A 20,019-nucleotide genomic window follows, 5' to 3' on the forward strand; every position below is an offset into this window, starting at 1 on the left:
TCCTCAGAATTGTTAGTAAATTTTGAGGCCATGTTGCTAGATACAAATATATTCAAGACTGCTGAATCCTAAAGAATTTGTTCTTTTTTTTTTTTTTTTTTTGTGGTATGCGGGCCTCTCACTGTTGTGGCCTCTCCCGTTGCGGAGCACAGGCTCTGGACGCGCAGGCTCAGCGGCCATGGCTCACGGGCCCAGCCACTCCGTGGCATGTGGGATCTTCCCGGACCGGGACACGAACCCGGGTCCCCTGCATCGGCAGGCGGACTCTCAACCACTGCGCCACCAGGGAAGCCCAAGAATTTGTTCTTTTTAACACTATTAGGGTCATTTAAGGACAAGGCTTTTTAAAAAGATTATTAGAATTTCTTTCTTTTTTTGCTTTAAAGTCATTTATTTGCAATGCAATTTAAGATCCTGTCTTTTTAATATGAATCTAAGCTATTTACATGTAATATAATTACCTATATGTTTTCTATCTTATGTTTTCTTTGAGCATGTGTTTTCCCTTGCTTGTTTTCATCCCTCTTTTTCTGTTCACTATATGATTAAATATGCTTTCTTTATTTCTACCCCCACCCCCATCAAACTGGTTTGGAAGTTACACACTCTATTCCTGTTATTTTAGAGTTTTCCCTTAAAATATATATACTTGGCTTAACAATCTTAAGGTAATTAATGCTTCCCCACTACTACCTCAAGAATACAAGTTCCTTAAAACAATAAATACAATGTCCATTCTCTTCTTACAGATGAACCTTTAGCTAGTATTTTAATTATTTTAACCATTTCTTACCAAAATTTAGTTGTCTTTTAAATGGCCAATGCTTGTTTTTATTTATTCAGGTTTTTTCATTTCTTTGCTTACTCCTGGTGCTTGTATCTTACTTTTTCCTTCTGGGTTCAATTTCTTTCTTCCTTAAGTAGATATTTTATTAATCTCTCCAGGAAAGAAGTAAACCTGTCTCAAAATGTCTTTATTTCCTCCTCTCTCTTGAATGATAACGTAACTAGCTCTGTGAAGTTACTATCTTGGCTGTCTGTTTTCAACGTTGATGTCACTGAAAAAAAGGTGTCCAGTATAATTGATGCTCATTTTTACAATAATGTCTTTTTGCTCAGAACACAATTTCAACACAAAGTACACTACACTTCAGCATGTTAAGCCCTTTGAACCTGAAGAACTTCTCAAGCAGCATTTTCTATAATATTGCCCAGCCTCCATCTCTTTTTTCAAATATATGTGTGGGTGCTCTTATTCTAACTTTCATGACATTTCTTGTTTCAGTCCTTTTCTCTCTTTTTCTCTTCAATGGCCTAGCATTTAACAACCACCAAGTTTCATTTCCATGATCATTTTTGTTTCTGTTTCGTTTTCCTTGTTTTCCTGTTGGTTGCTTGAATATTTTTTTGGATTCCATTTTTATCTATAGTGTTTTGAGTGTATCTCTATGTGCAGATTTTTTAAAAAATGTAATAATTTACTGCTGCCAACATTTTATCAGTTCAAGTATAGAAACATTACTTCCCTTCATGTCCCTTTGCCTTTTGCTGTTTATAATTTCCTAAGTATTTCTTTTATATACATTGTGAACCACATTAGAGAATAATTTTTGCCTCAGCCATCAAACATAATTTAGTAGACACAAGAGGAGACATGCTTTTATTCTTTTCATTATTCTTTCTTCCTTCCTGATGTTCCAAGATTCCACCTTTAATAATTTGCTTTCTATTTCAAAATATTCCCATAGGCATTCTTTTAGGGTAGATCTGCTGGTGCCAAATCGTTTAGTTTTCCTTCCAATAAGAATGTCTAGACTTCTCTCAGCTGTGTCCTTGCTGAGATCCCCAGCTGGTCTGCTTTCATCTCTCTACCTTTCAAAAGTCTTCTTAAGTTTGTTTTATTAACACTGTTCAGGGTTTTTAACTGTGCTTATCAGGAAGAATAGAGAGAAGAGTGTCTATTCCACGTTATCCACAACTGGAAGTCTATGATCATTTTTCAACTTAGAAGCACTATTTGATTCATTTCACATTTTATGTTTGGGTTTTTTTTTTTCTTTTAAATCACTGTAATAACTTTTTATGTCTCAGTTTGTCCTGTTATTTAAAACCTTGATGTGCTATTCCCAATACTTGCTGTTTAGGATGGTTGTGTTTCGTCTTTTATTGGAACCTCCTCTTCTTTAGCAATGTAACTTTAGCATTCCCATCAGGCTCAGGCTGTAGAAATTTCCCTAAACACTGTTACGTATTTGCTTTTGCCTGGCACTCTGTAAGTACTATGAATCCTAAGACCAATTACTTTGTTAATGTCTTTGGTTTAGATTGGGGTCCATTCAGAATGCCAAACCCAAGTTTGGGGCAAACTGAGGGTTCTGATTTCATATGACATTTAGGGTACCATGGCTTTTTTTTTTTTTTTTAATAGATCTTTACTGGAGCATAATTACTTCACAATACTGTGTTAGTTTCTGTTGCACAACAAAGTGAATCAGCCATATGCATACACATGTCCCCATATCCCCTCCCTCTTGAGCCTCCCTCCCATCCTCCCTATCCCACCCCTCTAGGTCATCGCAAAGCACTGAGCCAATCTCCCTGTACTATGCTGCAACTTCCCACCGCCAATTATTCTACATTCGGTAGTGTATATATGTCGATGCTACTCTCACTTCCCCCCAACTTCGCCCTCCTACCCCATGATGAACCTAGTTGCAGGGCAGGAATAAAGAGGTACTATGGCTTTTGATTTCCTTGTTATTTCTGACATCTACAGGACTCTTGAGCTTTAAAATATTGTTTTTTGCTATATGATTTATCTTTCACATAAAAGGAGGGATCAGTCTTCAGCTTCTTTTCTCTTGCCCTCTTCATCTTGATCTGCCTCCTATTTATAAGTCAGGGTTTAATTTAAACACCACTTATACAGATAGGGAAGCCTTTCCTGACAACTAGACTACTCATACCTATAAACACAAACACACACACAAAATAAACAAACAGCAATGAGTTATCTAACTTAGCAATGAGAAAAAATCCATCTGTAGACATATGAATTCCTTGGGAAAAAAATATTTGTACATCTCTGTCATTAAGAGATACATTTCAAATAAGTTTTTAAATAACTGCATCAAAATTTATAATATATTTGAATTATTCTGTGTATTAATCATAATTATGAATGGTAATTCTAACTGTAAGAAAATTTTGCTATGTAAGAATCTTATAGTCAGAGACACTTGGATACATTTTAAACAGTTATGTAACAGTGTTACTTTAATTACAGTATTAAAAATACATTGGAGGGCTTCCCTGGTGGCTCAGTGGTTAAGAGTCCACCTGCCAATGCAGGGGACATGGGTTCAAGCCCTGGTCTGGGAAGATCCCACATTGCTGTGGAGTAGCTGGGCCTGTGTGCTACAACTGCTGAGCCTGTGTTCTAGAGCCCGCGAGCCACAACTGCTGAGCCCGTGCAGCAACTGCTGAGGCCCGCACGCCTAGAGCCCATGCTCCACAACAAGAGAAGCTACCGCAATGACAGGCCTGCACACTGCAACGAAGAGTAGCCCCCTCTTGCCACAGCCAGAGAAAGCCCGTGTGCAGCAGTGAGGACCCAACGCAGCCAGAAATAAATAAATTTATTTAAAAATATATATATATATATTGGAAATTATATCCTTTACAACTGTTTAAGCTTATGATGTCATATTAAATTTTAATTTGGAAGAGTGCTTAAGTTCTGTAGAGCTCTAAAAAAAGAATGAGGACCATATACTGTCAAGTAAAAAATGAGGAGGAAAAAGGGTGGACAGTATGTTACTATTTATCTAATAAAAGAAATGAATATACACACACACATATACTCATATATTTATCTGCTATCAGTTAAAAAAATAATGGAAGGATAAACAGTAAAAGCCACTAAAATAATTACTTCATAGGGGATGGAAGGTAGGTGTGATAAGGATGAAAGCTATCCTTATCTTAATATAATTTGTAATGACAGAGCTGAGTCCTTTCAATGTACTGTCATTATAGATTTGACTTTGGAATCATGCAAACATTTTATATAATTTTAAAATAAAATCAAACTTTAATAAAAGTCAATAAAAAGAAAAAATAAGATAAAAAATGAAAATAAAATGTATACCCAGTTAGTAATATAACAACAAAGAAAATAACAATGCCAAATGACTTTAAAACACAGTAATTTGACTGCATAGCCCTAGAACAAAAAGAAATAGAAAAACAAGTTTAACCTATTTTCAATAATGTTATGTTACTGATGATAATGTTGGCATTATCATTCTGTGACTATTATTTATGAAATGTGGATTAAATCAAGGAATTACTTCATACTCTAATTCATCAATGACTTTGAGAACTGGGATTATGAACATGGGACAAAGAAAAAGTCAAAAATCTTGTAGTAGTGAATCTGAAGTATCAGTAGAAACCTATGATGTACTTCATCTTAAAAAAATCAAAAAATAACCCAACAAAAAACCCCTATATTTCTTCTTTTAGTCCACTGAAAAGGCCTAGAAACTATGACCAATGTGGCAAAAACAAGCATCCCTAGCATCCAGATTGTGGATTTGAAATACCATTTCCCATTCAAAGAAACAAAGCTCATTAGGCCAGAATGTACAAAAGGAGCATGAAACACCTTGTCATACCATATAGCAAGAAGGCTATCAAAGACCATTAAGGGTCAACACCAAAAGAACTCAAAAGAAACAACATAAAGAGGTTTATACTGGTTAAAGATGAGACAATCTGAACTTCAGTAAGGATAGCCAACTATAACAGTTTTGAATACATTAAATACATAGATTAATGATACTGAAATTTTAAAATTTGCTTGAAAATGAAACTGGAGTCAATAACAAGGGAAGGCTAGCTAAACTAGACTGGCCACTGGTTGGTTGATAACTGTTAGATCTGGGTGGTGATTACATGGTGTATCACTCTGCCTACTTTCATATATATTTTAGATTTCCCACTATTAAAAGAACAGCAGTGTGTGAGGACATAAAAATAATTTTTATTTAGAAAAATTAATTATAAATTGAGATAACGATTACTTTTCCTACCTAAACAGTATACATTTAAGCAATTCTGTGTAGAATGGTAAGAACAGTATTCATCCATAAGAGGTTAGTTTTAAAGCATTAGTTTAAAATAGCATTTACATTTTATCAAATATATTTCACATTGTAAGACAATTAACCACTTTAAACATGTAATTTGAGAGAATCCTTAACATATGAACAACTTACCTTTCAAAAGGTGCTTGGACTCTCTTAATTACATGATAAACAAGTATGTCTTTTGCCAACATATATTTATCACTTAATGATGTTATAAGTCTTAGGCATCCAATAAGCTCTAGGTAGTTATAATATTCATTTATTAAAGAGTTTAAGTCAGCCACAGTTGCTGCAGTATTTATCTGTAATGAAGAAGAAAATATACCCAGTTTACTCATTTACTTGTGAAAGATATCTACATTTCAAATGACACATTACTTTATACTCAATTCTTGAGTACACCTGGGTGAAGTGAAAGTATACTAAGAATTATTTTCCTAGAATAAATGTCTGATAATCCAGTTTAATAAATACTGTATATTTCTGCCAAAACCTAGGTTTCAAGAAATCTAGACTATAATGCCACTTTAATATAGGAAATTACTTCCATAAAAGGCAGTAACTGATATAGAACAGTTACATAGCACTAGAGAGGCAAGAAAGAGGACCTGCAGAGATTTCATGAAAGAAAGAATAGCTGAGATTTAAAAAAATGGATACACTCAAGAGTATTTGAGGGAACAACATAAACAAAGATATACTTCACCATTTATGTGCCAGACACTTTCACATAGGTTAGCTCTTGAACAAAGTTACAGAGGGAGAAAGATAAAATGAGGAGGCAAAGTCCATTTGAATGGAAAATCTCCTTGCTATTTCTTTCTTCCAAAAAACTCTTCTTCCAGGTATTTACGTGATTCCCTCATTTATTTCAGATCTCTCCTGTGACCTCAGAAGTTTTTCCTGACTACCCTGTTCAAACTACCTTCACACTCTAATAGTTGGGTTTATGTTCTCATCCTCCCAAACCCATCACCCTAAGTTTTAGCTGGGCATATAGCCAAACTTACCTTAAAGCTAGTGTGGCCTTATGTGACTAAGAGCTGTCCAATGGGACATGAGTGAAAATGTGTCAAATTTCCCTGCACTCTACTTCCACTTTCTCCCTGTACGGCAAGCTTCAGCTATGAAGACAATATCCTAAATGATTACACAAGAGGAAGGAATCCAATTCTCTTGGTGACTTGGTGTATCACAATTGTACCTCTAAAACAGGAGCCATTTCTGTAAAGGCCAGATAGCATTTTATGTTTTGTGGGCCATGTGGTGCTTGTCACAACTACTAAACTCCACCACTGTAGTGTAAAAGCAGTCACAGACACATAACAAATGGCTGTGTTTGTGTTCCAATAAAGCTTTAAAAAGGCAGGAGGCAAGACTTGGCCTACGGCTATAGTTTGCCAACTCCTACTCTAAAATCTAGATTTTAGAAAAAAAATAAATATCTGCCTTTTTTGAGCCATTGTCTTTTGGGTCTCTTTGTTACAGAAGCTTAGCCTATGCTTTAACTTACTATACCCCAAGCATTATCTTGGAAAAGATATCCTTCCTCTTACTCTGTTCTATTTTTATAATATATTTTACTACATGACAGTATATTATATATTTATTTATCTTGTCGTTCCTCTAATATGTAAATTCCAAGAAGGCAGGGGCTTTGTTTGGTTCACTACTTTATCTTCAGTGATAAAACAGTATGGGATACAGGGACTTCCCTGGTGGCGCAGTAGTTAAAATTCCGTGTTCCCAGTGCAGGGGGTCCAGGTTCGATCCCTGGTCAGGGAACTAGATCCCACATGCGTGTCACAACTAAGAGTTCGCATGCCACAACTAAGGAGCCCACCAGCTGCAACTAAGGAGCCCACCTGCCACAACTAAGACCTTGCAGAACCAAATAAATAATAAAAACAAACAAAAAACCATATGGGGTACATAGCACCTTGTAGATATATATATCTGTTGACTAAATCAGTGAAGGAACACTGGCTAGGAGTACAAAAACTGGAGTTAGTAAAGCCGTGAGGAGAGCTCCAAGTGCTCTAATGAAGAACTCGAACTCCATTCAATAGGCAATGAGAATCCATTAGGATTCCTGAGGAAGAAAGCAATGTGGTCAAACCTGTACTTGTGAAAGAATCATCCTGAAGAAGATGATTAGAATAATATCTTAATTGTTTAAACTTAGATATGACCTGAGTTTGGTATAGTAAGCATACTAAAAATAAGAAGGAAAGGCCACTGTTAGAGACAGATGAGTTGACACAAACTGATAAATGGAGTATGGAAGAATGAAAACAACCCTGTCTCCAGAATAACTTGGAAATAAGAAATCTCTTGAAAAGAAAAGGAAAATCAGGCAAAAAACCAAATTCTGGGAAAAAAATTAGTTCTGTCCTAAACATGCTGTGCTCAAATTGGTAGGAAGACCCAGATCTTACCTGGATATAAACATCTAGGAGCTCAAAAATACACGTCTGGAAATCATCAGAAAGGTTATAGATGAGGAGACTCTTTCCAAATAGTATAGAAGGACTGTTAAGACAACACTGAAAATTACCTAAGTTTTAGGGGTAGGAAGAAGAAGCATTAAAAAGACAGTAATAGTCAAAAGTAGGAGGGAGTAGATATTAAAGAAAACAATAGAGATGAGTTCAAATACAGTGGTAATTGCAGAAGTCAGAGGAGATGAGGAATTAGAAAAGAAAGGCCTTTGCATGTGGAGATTTAGATCCCTGCATAACAGCAATGAACTAGCTAACTCAGAAGAGTAGTGGTGGGAACAGAAGTCTGACTGTAACTTAAATGAGTAGGAAAGAGGAAGTGGAGACAATGAAGTTAAAGTACATTTTTTCTCATAAAGAGAAAAGAAAAAATAAATTGAAGGGTTAAAGGGTCAGTTTAAAATACCATTTTAGAATGAGGAGTCTTGGGCAAAATACACAGAATTATTAAAATAACACATTTCCAGGTTTCTTTCTGGTTTAGAAACTTGAGGCTTAACAAGATTAACCCAACATGCCCAAGGTCACATAGCTTATATCAGTTATTTCAAACTAAAATCTGACTTCTGAGCATTTGTTTTTAACCATTAAACTATACTGCCTATTAACTGAGACAATGGATAGAGTAGGCTTAAGTATGGGACAAGTTAAGGGAAGAAAAGTTGAATTGGATTTCATTGTCTCAACTGTTTCATTACTTTCTAAATCAGTAACACTCGGGCAATGTTACTTATGATGAGTAAACTGAGTTTGTACAGATAACATGTGTAGTACAGGGCTTAATAAATGGTAACTATTTTTTGTGTGTGTATGTGTGGTATGCGGGCCTCACACTGTTGTGGCCTCTCCCGTTGCGGAGCATAGGCTCTGGACACGCAGGCTCAGCGGCCACGGCTCACGGGCCCAGCCGCTCCGCAGCATGTGGGATCTTCCCGGACCGGGGCACGAACCCGCTTCCCCTGCATCGGCAGGTGGACTCTCAACCACTGCTCCACCAGGGAAGCCCATAGTAACTATTTTGAGGGGAGGAACACTGAGTCTCCCCAACTGTTTCCACAGAGAAGAAATTCAGCCTGGTCTTTCTCTCCATCCATCACTCATATCTCCCTGTAGGAGGAAGGATAAATTTTCTGCTGGTAACCATCCTTTCTTCAGCTCCACCTGACGACAGGGAAGTGCACTTTCATCTGCTCTTGAGCATGCAACAAGGAACCTGCCTTATGTTGTCCCTGGCAGGGCAGATAAATCCATCTAGTTCTGAGGAGTGTTAGCAAGCCATTCTGACCACAGATCTAAGTCACATTATCCAACTGGTTTTATCAACATTAAACATGGCACTTTGATCTCTAGCTGCCTGCCCTTTACATCTGTCTCTTAAATGGTTGTTAACTTTGTTGGTAAACAAAAATAATGACACCCCTTAACTACTCCACAAAGAGTATTATTCTATTGCAGATCCATCATTTATATTCAAATACACCTAGAACACAGTCTACATCTGAACAAACAGGTACATTTCTTACCCTGATTATAATCTGTGCCACATCAAAGTCTGAGACATCGTCTAAAATTGGTCGGGTACTTTCTGGTCCATAAACAAGGCAGTTAAATAAGGTTTTAGAAAAGAAACCAGGTGAAGGACCACCATGAACCAAAGAAATGGCAAGCATTTTGCCAGCTTCATAGTAAAGATTCTCTTTCAGAGCTGTAAATACAGATAAAATATATCAAATACACTTCTTTTATTATTATATAACCATCATATGTAATTAATACATATATAATAAATTAAAAATTTAAAAATCCAAGCTTTAGACAAATATAAAATAACCTAATTCATAGAAGGTATAACAATGTATAAAATATAAATTTCAACTAAAATATACAATTTTACAAATTTTTTTTCTGAATTCAAAGTAACAATCTATTATAGAAAAATATGTAAATACGGAAAATCTTTTTATAAAATCACCTATAATCCTACCACCATAATAACCAGTGTACACACTTTGGTGTATTTATAATACACACACATTATAATACACACTGTCTTTTTCCACTTACTGTATTGTAAATTTTTAAAATATTACTTGAAATTATTCAAATATACAGTTAATGAATGCATTCAAACTAATTTACAGATGTGCTGCAATGTAAACCACCCCCTTATTACTGGCTAGCCCAGTTTCAAATACATGAGACACAATGTTACAGTCAACATCTACTTACACATTCTTGTTTATATATCTTTGATTATTAGGATAGATTCCTACATACGGTATTAGTGGTTCAAAGGATATGAACAATTTTAAGGTTGCTGATATACAAAATGGTACAAATTAACTCTCAACACTATATGTTATCTTACCATATCATCACAATATTTTTCAATGTGTCATTAAAAATGTTTTAGCTACTTCGATAACTCAAAAAGATATCATGTAAATTTTCCTTTATTTTTTCTAAAAATTAAAAGTAATTTATTAATAAGTAACATTAACAATACCTAAAATAATAATAAAATCTCCTCAACAATAACCTTATATACTACATATTAGTAGTCACATCTTACAGATGAAGAAACTGAGATCCAGAGGGGCTATGCAATTAATCTAGGGAAATAAAGCTACTGAAGTAGATGTGTACAAACTGAACTCAGATTTTGTGACTTAAATTCCATGTACTCTCTCCACTGTACCAAAACTGCCATGAATTAACATACTGATTACTTGGAGCATTTTTACAGTGTAGAATTAAACTGTGTGTACTATACATAGTACTAATGATCCTTGGTAGTTTCTCAATTATTTCAATGATACTTCAGGCAATGGTGAGGAAGTTCTAAAGAAAACATAGAAGGAAGTCAAATGGGATGATATGTCTTCTCACTCTCTCTCAAATTCCTATTACAACAAAAGTGGTTATAAAAGCTCCTAAAAAAAGAATGCTAGAATTAACCAGTGTTTTGAGATGCCTGTTTTAATCACATTAATTCCTTACCAGAAGTAAAGACAGAAAAGTATCATATACATAATTCTGTTAAATTAAAAAAAAAACTCTTGAAAGCAAAAGTATGCTAAAAATCTGTTATATGTGAACCAAAAAATTATGTTATAAAAATCCTAGGTTGTGAAGAAACATGCCAACTGCAAATTTCAAATATATGAACAAGAAGAGCTCAAAAACTCATTCATCTCATTTGGCCACTCTATTCAAATGAATTAAAATTAAAATTAAGTACATTTTTAAGAAGTTATACTTAATTATAGAATCACTTTAAGGAGGATTTTGCTATAAAGAAATTAAGGATATTCTAAAATAAAAAATGTTTCACTACAAAATTTATTTTAAAAAACATCACTTCCCCCCTTTTCTGTGATTCTATCATTATTTTAGTAACAAAGTGATTATACATTTTGACAGGTATTGAGTATCAATTCTAACCTGCTATCTCTTTCTTAACACATGATATATTCAGTACGTACAATAATAAAGAAAATAGTTACCTTGAGAATTGAGAGACAAGTTCTTTGACAAGGACCCTTCAAACAATGGTGAGTTCTCAAGTTGCTGCATTAAGAGACTTAGGAATTCTTGCTTTGATCCAGGCTGCTCTTTTCCAAAATGATCATTTTCATTAACATATGCTACTTCAATTGTATATGAAGGATTAAAGTTTTGATTTCTGAATCCATCTAAGGCACTATTCCAGATATTGGCTTTGTTGATAAATAATCTTTTAGCTTTTTTTTTAATTTGGAATCCTAGCTCTATTATTAGAGTTGAAATATCTCTTCTAAATTTGCTGCCTTGCCTATAAAACATGAATTTAAACATAGAGGTAAGTACTCTAAAGTACTTTACGTGTCACAGCAGTTACACAGCCAAATAAAAAAAGAATAGAAAGAAGCTCTTCCCCAACTCCCACCCAAAAGCAAACAATGGCCGCCAGTGGAACCAAAAAGTTATTTGATAACCTTAGTTCTAAATTCTTGATTCCCTCTACCCAATCTTTTACCAAATTAAAATCACCTAATGTTATACAATTCACTGGATTTAGGTATAAGAGTCAAAAGCTCTAACTCTTACCTCCCTGGACATAGTTGCTTAACTGCATCTTTTTTTTTTTTCCCTAACATCTTTATTGGAGTATAATTGCTTTACAATGGTGTGTTAGTTTCTGCTTTTAACTGTATCTTATTTCATGTTCACTAGATCCTTTAAAGATAGAGCAAATGTAATCTCTGCTCACTGTATGAGAGAACTATATTTTTAAGAGATTACATATTTTAAGCAGAATTCACACTCCTTTAAATAGTACTTTTCAGTTTACACTATTAATTCTCAAAGTGTGGCCCCAGACCAGCAACAGCAGCAGCTGCCGTGCCTGGAAACTTGTTAGAAACACAGCTTCTTAAGCCCCGCAGCAGATAAACAGAATCAGAACCTCTGAGCATGAGGCCCGGCAACCAGTGCCCTAACAAGACCTCCAGACAATTATCTGGACTAACTCAATTGTTCCCTGCCTCAGTTTCTCCATCTGTAATTGGAATTAATGTACTCAAAATAATCCTGTTAGGGGCAATATCCAAGGATCCTCTTTCTACATCAAATTAGGGACTGCAGTTTGAAAAATACCCTTCCAAACTACTCTGAGAACAGCTAATACTCTAAATGTATATAGCTACTTCCTGTTATAATTTTCTCAAAACAGAGTTTTATATTTTTCTCCAATTCAAAATACACACCTCAGCAGGTCTTCACGCTGGGCTCCAGGAGACTGTCTGGGTAATTTAGGTGAAGATTCCTCCAACAAACAATCAGTTATTCCCACATTAGTGTTGGGTAATGTGTGTTTTTTGGCTTTTTGGAAATCGCCTACAGATTTAAAACCCAATGTTAGTATAATAGGAATATAGGTAGAAACTTTTGAATAATATGCATTTAAATAAAAACATCTTTATTCAAAATCACAAAATATTACCTGAATTGTAAAGAATACCTCTACATTCCAAACATTCCCAATTTTGTTCCCATGACTGTAGTGAGGAACAGGCTAGATGTGTTCCGCGAGAACCACAACACTGACAGCGCTTTATTTCCCATTTGCTGAGGACATAAAGAGAAGCAGATTATTTCCATGTGGTATTAACTTAGTCTAATTCCGACCATCAGCACCACTGCACACCTCACTGTCCACCTCACACACACAGCCAACCCTTTTACCCAAGGAAGGGAAATAAATTATCTGCTTTGATACTGCATTACTTTTTCCTAAAGTTGTTTTTCCCCCCATTTCATTTATTATGTTTGTAACTTCCTTCTTTAAATATTCTCTATCTTAAAATACTAAACTAAATTATCAGCATGTACATGCACATATACCCAAAGTATGTCTGATATGGAAGAAGCATTCAGTAAATACATTATCTTACCTAAAATACTACCTTTCCCATTCAAGGTGAGGAATTATTTCCTACAATAAGCTTGCTCAGACACCCCAAGTACTGTGTAGCTCAAAAGGATCCAGACTTACTACCTGATCCGCATTCATATTCTCTCTCATCTTTTCCCCTCAATACCCCACTCCCAATGTTCCCCACTGTGTTGTGTGACATGCGCCAGTCAGCATTCACATTTTCTGTACGGGTGTGGGTTATAGCGTGCAGCCTCCTCTTTGATTGGTTATGAATGTATCCATCTGTACAGAAATGGATATACTCCCTGAGTGTGTGAATATGTGGGTGATAAGAGACTTAGCTGCGTAACTTCACCTCTTGTAGGTGTGGGCAAATCTCCCTCTGTGTGGACATGGGTGTGTAGGGGTATGTCCTCTCTGTGTCTCCCTCTCTTCCCCAGATAGTTCTGCCAACTGACGATGAAGAGGAAGAAAGATGACAGCTAACGAGTGCTTATACACCAGGCCCAGTTCTCACTCTTTTCATGTAAAGTTTCAGAAGGTTGGAAAAATTTCAGAAGGTTGGAAAAACCAGTTACCTCCATTTTGAAGAAGAGGAAACCAAAGCATAGAGGGGTAAATTGCTTGCCCAAACAAGTTCACACTGTTAGTAAGTCTCAGAGTGAGGCTTCCAATCCAGTTTACCTGGCTTTAGACCCATGCTCCTAACCACTCCACCATGCTGCCTTTCAGCAAATTACCTTCCTATCACTAGGATGAGAGGGAGTGAGACTGCAAAGAAAGCATTCAGATAGCAGGACTCTGTGTCCTAGGAGAAAAGGCAAAGTAGCTGCCAGAAAGAAAAGGGAGTTTGGTAGCAAATGATTAGGTGACCAGAGGTATACAAGAAATATGTATATTAATCAAAATAGCCCAAAATGAATTTAGAAAATATCATTATTAATGAATATATTGCTTCTTAGAACTGTAAAGTGCTTTACTGTCTACAAAGCACTTTATATACATTAATCTCATCTCTACCTCAGCACAACCCTTGAGCAGGGTATTATTAGTGTTTACAGATGAATAATCAGGGTCACCAGATCAAGTAATTTAGGCAAGAATACACATTACTGGACATCTTCAATGAGACCTCCACCCTTAATGAATCTTTAGTGTCTAATGGCAAAGACAAATTTAAATATTGTCAACTCTATTGTAACAATCACAATGAAGGGAAAATCCAGCCCAGAACAGGGAATCAGGAATAGTAAGAGCTTCTTAGGGGAAACTTTCCAAAGCTTGCAAGACTTCAGCTGAGTCTTCCAAAATAAGTAGTAGCTCACCTAGCCAAATCACTTTCCATAAGAGATAAGGCTCCCAATATTCTGCTCTGCACTTTAAGTTTCAGTTTGCCATATTAATTAAGACTACATAACAGGGATAAAAATTTATCAAAATTTCAACAAAATTAGATTTGTTACTTTTTATCCTGCATCTTAAAAAATAAAGATACTCTTGATTTCTAATACCCCACACAGTATAGTGTACAGAGAAGGCAAAAAACGATTGTTAACATAGCCAACGTCTACGGATATTACAAAAGAGTAATCAATAAATTTCAAATGCCAAATCCTTCTTACAGTGATCCAAAACAAACACTGATAGACTAACCTAGTTTCTTAACCTCTAGAACAGTGTCATCCAATAGAAATATAATGTAAATCATATATGTAATTTAAACTTTCCTAGTAACCAGATTTAAAAAGGTAAAAGAAACAGGTGAAATAAATTTGAGTATTTCCAAAATATAGTCATTTTGTCTGGCAGGTAATCAATTTAAAAAATTATTAACAAGATATTTTAAGGTCTTTTTTTCTTACTGTTATGGGCTGAATTCTGTCACGCCCAGAATTCATATGTTGAAGACCTAACACCCAGTACTTCACAAGGTGACTGTAGCTGGAGATAGGGCCTTTAAAGCGATAATTAAGACAAACTGAGGCCATATGCGTGGGTCCTAATCCAATATGACTGGTATCCTAATAAGAAAAAAAGATTAAGGCACAGACAGAAGGACACAGCTGGAAGGGAGCCACGTGCAAGCCAAGGAAAGAGGCTTCAAGAGAAATCAAACCTGCCAATGCCTTTATCTTGGATGTCTGGCCTCTAGGTTTCTGAGAAGAAAAATTTCTGTTGTTTAAGCCACCCGGGTTGTGGTATTTTGTGATGGCAGTCCTAGTAAACTAAGATACATATTAGTCTTCGGTGTGTATTTTACACTTACGACACCTCTCAATTTGGAATGCCACATTTCAAGTGCTCAATAGCCACCTGTGGTTACTGGCTACCACAGGAGAGCTCCAGAAAACAAAGCCTCAAGAAAACACACCACAAAAGTTACAATTATGCCAACTGCAATAATTTCTGTAAACAGATGTAAATATGCATTTAATAAATATACCTCATCTCAAGTTAAAACTTCAAACATCCTAAGAGCAAAAGTACATTTCACTAACTAGAAAACCTACTTTCTCAAGCTGAAGGTCTAAAAAAGGACACTAGTAGAAATACAAAAGATAATGAGAGATTACTACAAGCAACTCTATGCCAATAAAACGGTCAACCTGGAAGAAATGGACAAATTCTTAGAAATGCACAACCTGCCAAGACTGAATCAGGAAGAAATAGAAAATATGAACAGACCAATCACAAGCACTGAAATTGAAACTGTGATTAAAAATCTTCCAACAAACAAAAGCCCAGGACCAGATGGCTTCACAGGCGAATTCTATCAAACATTTAGAGAAGAGCTAACACCCATCCTTCTCAAACTCTTCCAAAATATAACAGAGGGAGGAACACTCCCAAAGGCATTCTATGAGGCCACCATCACACTGATACCGAAACCAGACAAAGATGTCACAAAGAAAGAAAACTACAGGCCAATATCACTGATGAACATAGATGCAAAAATCCTCAACAAAATACTAGCAAACAGAATCCAACCGCACATTAAAAGGATCATACAACATGATCAAGTGGGGTTTATTCCAGGAATGCAAGGATTCTTCAATATACGCAAAACAATCAACGTGATACACCATATTAACAAATTGAAGGAGAAAAACCATATGATCATTCTCAATAGATGCAGAGAACGCTTCTGACAAAATTCAACACCCATTTATGATAAAAACCCTGCAGAAAGTAGGGTTCCCTGCATAGAGGGAACTTTCCTCAAAATAATAAAGGCCATATATGACAAACCCACAGCCAACATCGTACTCAATGGTGAAAAACTGAAAGCATTTCCACTAAGATCAGGAACAAGACAAGGTTGCCCACTCTCACCACTCTTATTTAACATAGTTTTGGAAGTTTTAGCCACAGAAATCAGAGAAGAAAAGGAAATAAAAGGAATCCAATGGGAAAAGGAGAAGTAAAGTTGTCACTGTTTGCAGATGACATGATACTATACATAGAGAATCCTAAAGATGCTACTACTAGAGCTAATCAATGAATTTGGTAAAGTAGCAGGATACAAAATTAATGCACAGAAATCTCTGGCATTCTTATACACTAATGATGAAAAATCTGAAAGTGAAATCAAGAAAAAACTTCTATTTACCACTGCAACAAAAAGAATAAAATATCTAGGAATAAACCTACCTAAGGAGACAAAAGACCTGTATGCAGAAAATTATAAGACACTGATGAAAGAAATTAAAGATGATACAAATAGATGGAGAGATAAACCATGTTCTTGGACTGGAAGAATCAACATTGTGAAAATGACTCTACTCCGCAAAGCAATCTATAGATTCAATGCAATCCCTGTCAAACTACCACTGGTATTTTTCACAGAACTAGAACAAAAAATTTCACAATTTGTATGGAAACACAAAAGACCTCGAATAGCCAAAGCAATCTTGAGAACGAAAAATGGAGCTGGAGGAATCAGGCTCCCTGACTTCAGACTATACTACAAAGCTACAGTAATCAAGACAGTATGGTACTGGCACAAAAACAGAAAGATCAATGGAACAGGATAGAAAGCCCAGATATAAACCCATGAACATATGGTCACCTTATCTTTGATAAAGGAGTCAGGAATGTACAGGGGAGAAAGGACAGCCTCTTCAATAAGTGGTGCTGGGAAAACTGGACAGGTACATGTAAAAGTACAAGATTAGAACACTCCCTAACACCACACACAAAAATGAGCTCAAAATGGATTAAAGACCTAAATGTAAGGCCAGAAACTATCTAACTCTTAGAGGAAAACATAGGCAGAACACTCTATGACATAAATCACAGAAAGATCCTTTTTGACCCACCTCCTAAAGAAATGGAAATATAAACAAAAATAAACAAATGGGACCTAATGAACCTTAAAAGCTTTTGCACAGCAAAGGAAACCATAAACAAGACCAAAAGACAATCCTCAGAATGGGAGAAAATATTTGCAAATGAAGCAACTGACAATTAATCTCCAAAATTTACAAGCAGCTCATGCAGCTCAATAACAAAAAAACAAACAACTCAATCCAAAACTGGGTAGAAGACCTAAATAGACATTTCTCCAAAGAAGATATACAGATTGCCAGCAAACACATGAAAGAATGCTCAACATCATTAATCACTAGAGAAATGCAAATCAAAACTACAATGAGATATCATCTCACACCAGTCAGAATGGCCATCAGCAAAACATCTAGAAACAGGGCTTCCCTGGTGGCACAGTGGTTGAGAGTCCACCTGCTGATGCAGGGGATGTGGGTTCATGCCCCGGTCTGGGAAGATCTCACATGCTGCGGAGAGGCTGGGCCCGTGAGCCATGGCCGCTGAGCCTGCGTGTCCCGAGCCTGTGCTCTGCAACGGGAGAGGCCACAACGGTGAGAGGCCCGCGTACCAAAAAACAAAACAAAACAAAACATCTATAAACAATAAATGCTGGAGAGGGTGTGGAGAAAAGGGAACACTCTTGCACTGCTGGTGGTAATGTGAATTGGTACAGCCACTATGGAGAACAGTATGGAGGTTCCTTAAAAAACTACAAATAGAACTACCATATGACCCAGCAATCCCACTACTGGGCATATACCCTGAGAAAACCATAGTTCAAAAAGAGTCATGTACCAAAATGTTCATTGCAGCTCTACTTACAACAGCCAGGAGATGGATGCAACCTAAGTGTCCATCATCGGATGAATGGATAAAGAAGATGTGGCAAATATGTACAATGGAATATTACTCAGCCATAAAAAGGAATGAAATTGAGTTATTTGTAGTGAGGTGGATGGACCCAGAGTCTGTCATACAGAGTGAAGTAAGAAAGAGAAAGACAAATACCATATGCTAACACATATATATGGAATCTAAGAAAAAAAAAATGTCATGAAGAACCTAGGGGTAAGGCCAGAAACTATCAAACTCTTAGAGGAAAACATAGGCAGAACACTCTATGACATAAATCACAGCAAGATCCTTTTTGACCCACCTCCTAAAGAAATGGAAATAAAACCAAAAATAAACAAATGGGACCTAATGAACCTTAAAAGCTTTTGCACAGCAAAGGAAACCATAAACAAGACCAAAAGACCTACTAGAGAATGGACTTGAGGATATAGGTAGGTAGAAGGGTAAGCTGTGACAAAGTGAGAGAGTGGCATGGACATACACACACTACCAAACATAAAATAGCTAGTGGGAAGCTAGATAGCTAGTGGGAAGCAGCCGCATAGCACAGAGAGATCAGCTCAGTGCTTTGTGACCACCTAGAGGTGTGGGATAGGGAGGGTGGGAGAGAGGGAGACACAAGAGGGAAGAGATATGGGAACATATGTATATGTATAACTGATTCACTTTGTTATAAAGCAGGAACTAACACACCATCGTAAAGCAATTATACTCCAAAAATGATGTTTAAAAAAAAAAAAAAAAAAAAAAGAAAGGACACTAAGCACAACTGAACTTCCCCATATACCTGTCAGGCACATTATAGTCTCGCCCTTCTTTGCAACGACATCTTCGGACATCACAATGCTCATAGTGCTGCAGAAGCTCTTGATAAGCATTTTCCTCTAATTCCCAAGATGCATCTCTGTAAATGAAGCAAGATATAAAATATACTTTGGTCTAAAATACATAAAAGGACTGATAATGAATCTAAAAGTATAAACTCTTCACAAACTTAGGAACAAGGATGAAACTTGTTCTTTTTACGATTAATCATTCACTTCAAGATGTACATCCCTTAGTGTCATTTTATACTAGTTAATTAGTCTCACAGTGAATTTCAAATGCTAAATGAAAAATTAAGTAGAAATTTCCTGAAACTTACATTTTTCCTAATATTTCACTTCCAATTTTTTGAATTTCAAGTTTAGTACCATATTTTGGATTCCTCACCTTTAAGTATTAAGAAAATTCTTCTTATACATTTTAAACCACATCTTGATTCTCTCAAATAATCTATACATACCATTTTGAAGCCTATTATACTTGTGTATCAATCAATTAATCAATATTGTACACAAGTGAGGTGTACAATTATTAAGAGACTATAAACAACTAATAAGACATTTAAGTCAGTACCTGGTTCTCAAGAACTAGCAATCTGGGCAGGAGGAGGAAAGGTGGCGGGGACAGTTTTACATTTCCCTATTTGAAATGGCTGCTTGTCCTTGAGTAATTAACCAGACATCAATGATTATTTCCATTGTTATTAAATCCTATATTGAAAACCTCTTTTCCTCAAAAGGCTAAATGTTACTCACTTTTCAGGAATATGAATTCCCATTCTCAACATCTCTTTCTGAAATATATCACTATTATTGCATATTGTGCACCTAAAGAAAAACACTCCTGCATTTATTGCTTGAACCTATAGTGGAAAATAGAAAATATATGATTAATAATTTAACAGGTTATCAGGTTATGAATTATATAGCTAATAGAACAT

At 35.9% G+C, this 20,019-nt stretch overlaps 1 protein-coding gene across 2 annotated transcripts in view; it reads right to left on the bottom strand.

Annotated features, from left to right (window-relative positions):
* The window catches only part of G2E3 (G2/M-phase specific E3 ubiquitin protein ligase), a 62,794-nt gene that overhangs the window by 5,277 nt on the left and 37,498 nt on the right, over positions 1-20,019 (bottom strand). For both annotated transcript variants that reach the window (XM_007447283.1, XM_007447284.1), the window contains 7 exons: positions 19,835-19,941; positions 19,042-19,158; positions 12,639-12,763; positions 12,403-12,532; positions 11,161-11,468; positions 9,178-9,359; positions 5,283-5,455 (listed from right to left, as the gene is read on the bottom strand). In XM_007447283.1, coding sequence (XP_007447345.1) covers positions 5,283-5,455; positions 9,178-9,359; positions 11,161-11,468; positions 12,403-12,532; positions 12,639-12,763; positions 19,042-19,158; positions 19,835-19,941 — 1,142 coding nt within the window. The remainder of the gene's footprint in view (positions 1-5,282; positions 5,456-9,177; positions 9,360-11,160; positions 11,469-12,402; positions 12,533-12,638; positions 12,764-19,041; positions 19,159-19,834; positions 19,942-20,019) is intronic.

Source organism: Lipotes vexillifer, unplaced genomic scaffold (genome assembly GCF_000442215.2).
Source record: "Lipotes vexillifer unplaced genomic scaffold, Lipotes_vexillifer_v1.1 scaffold339, whole genome shotgun sequence".
Taxonomy (NCBI): domain Eukaryota; kingdom Metazoa; phylum Chordata; class Mammalia; order Artiodactyla; family Lipotidae; genus Lipotes; species Lipotes vexillifer.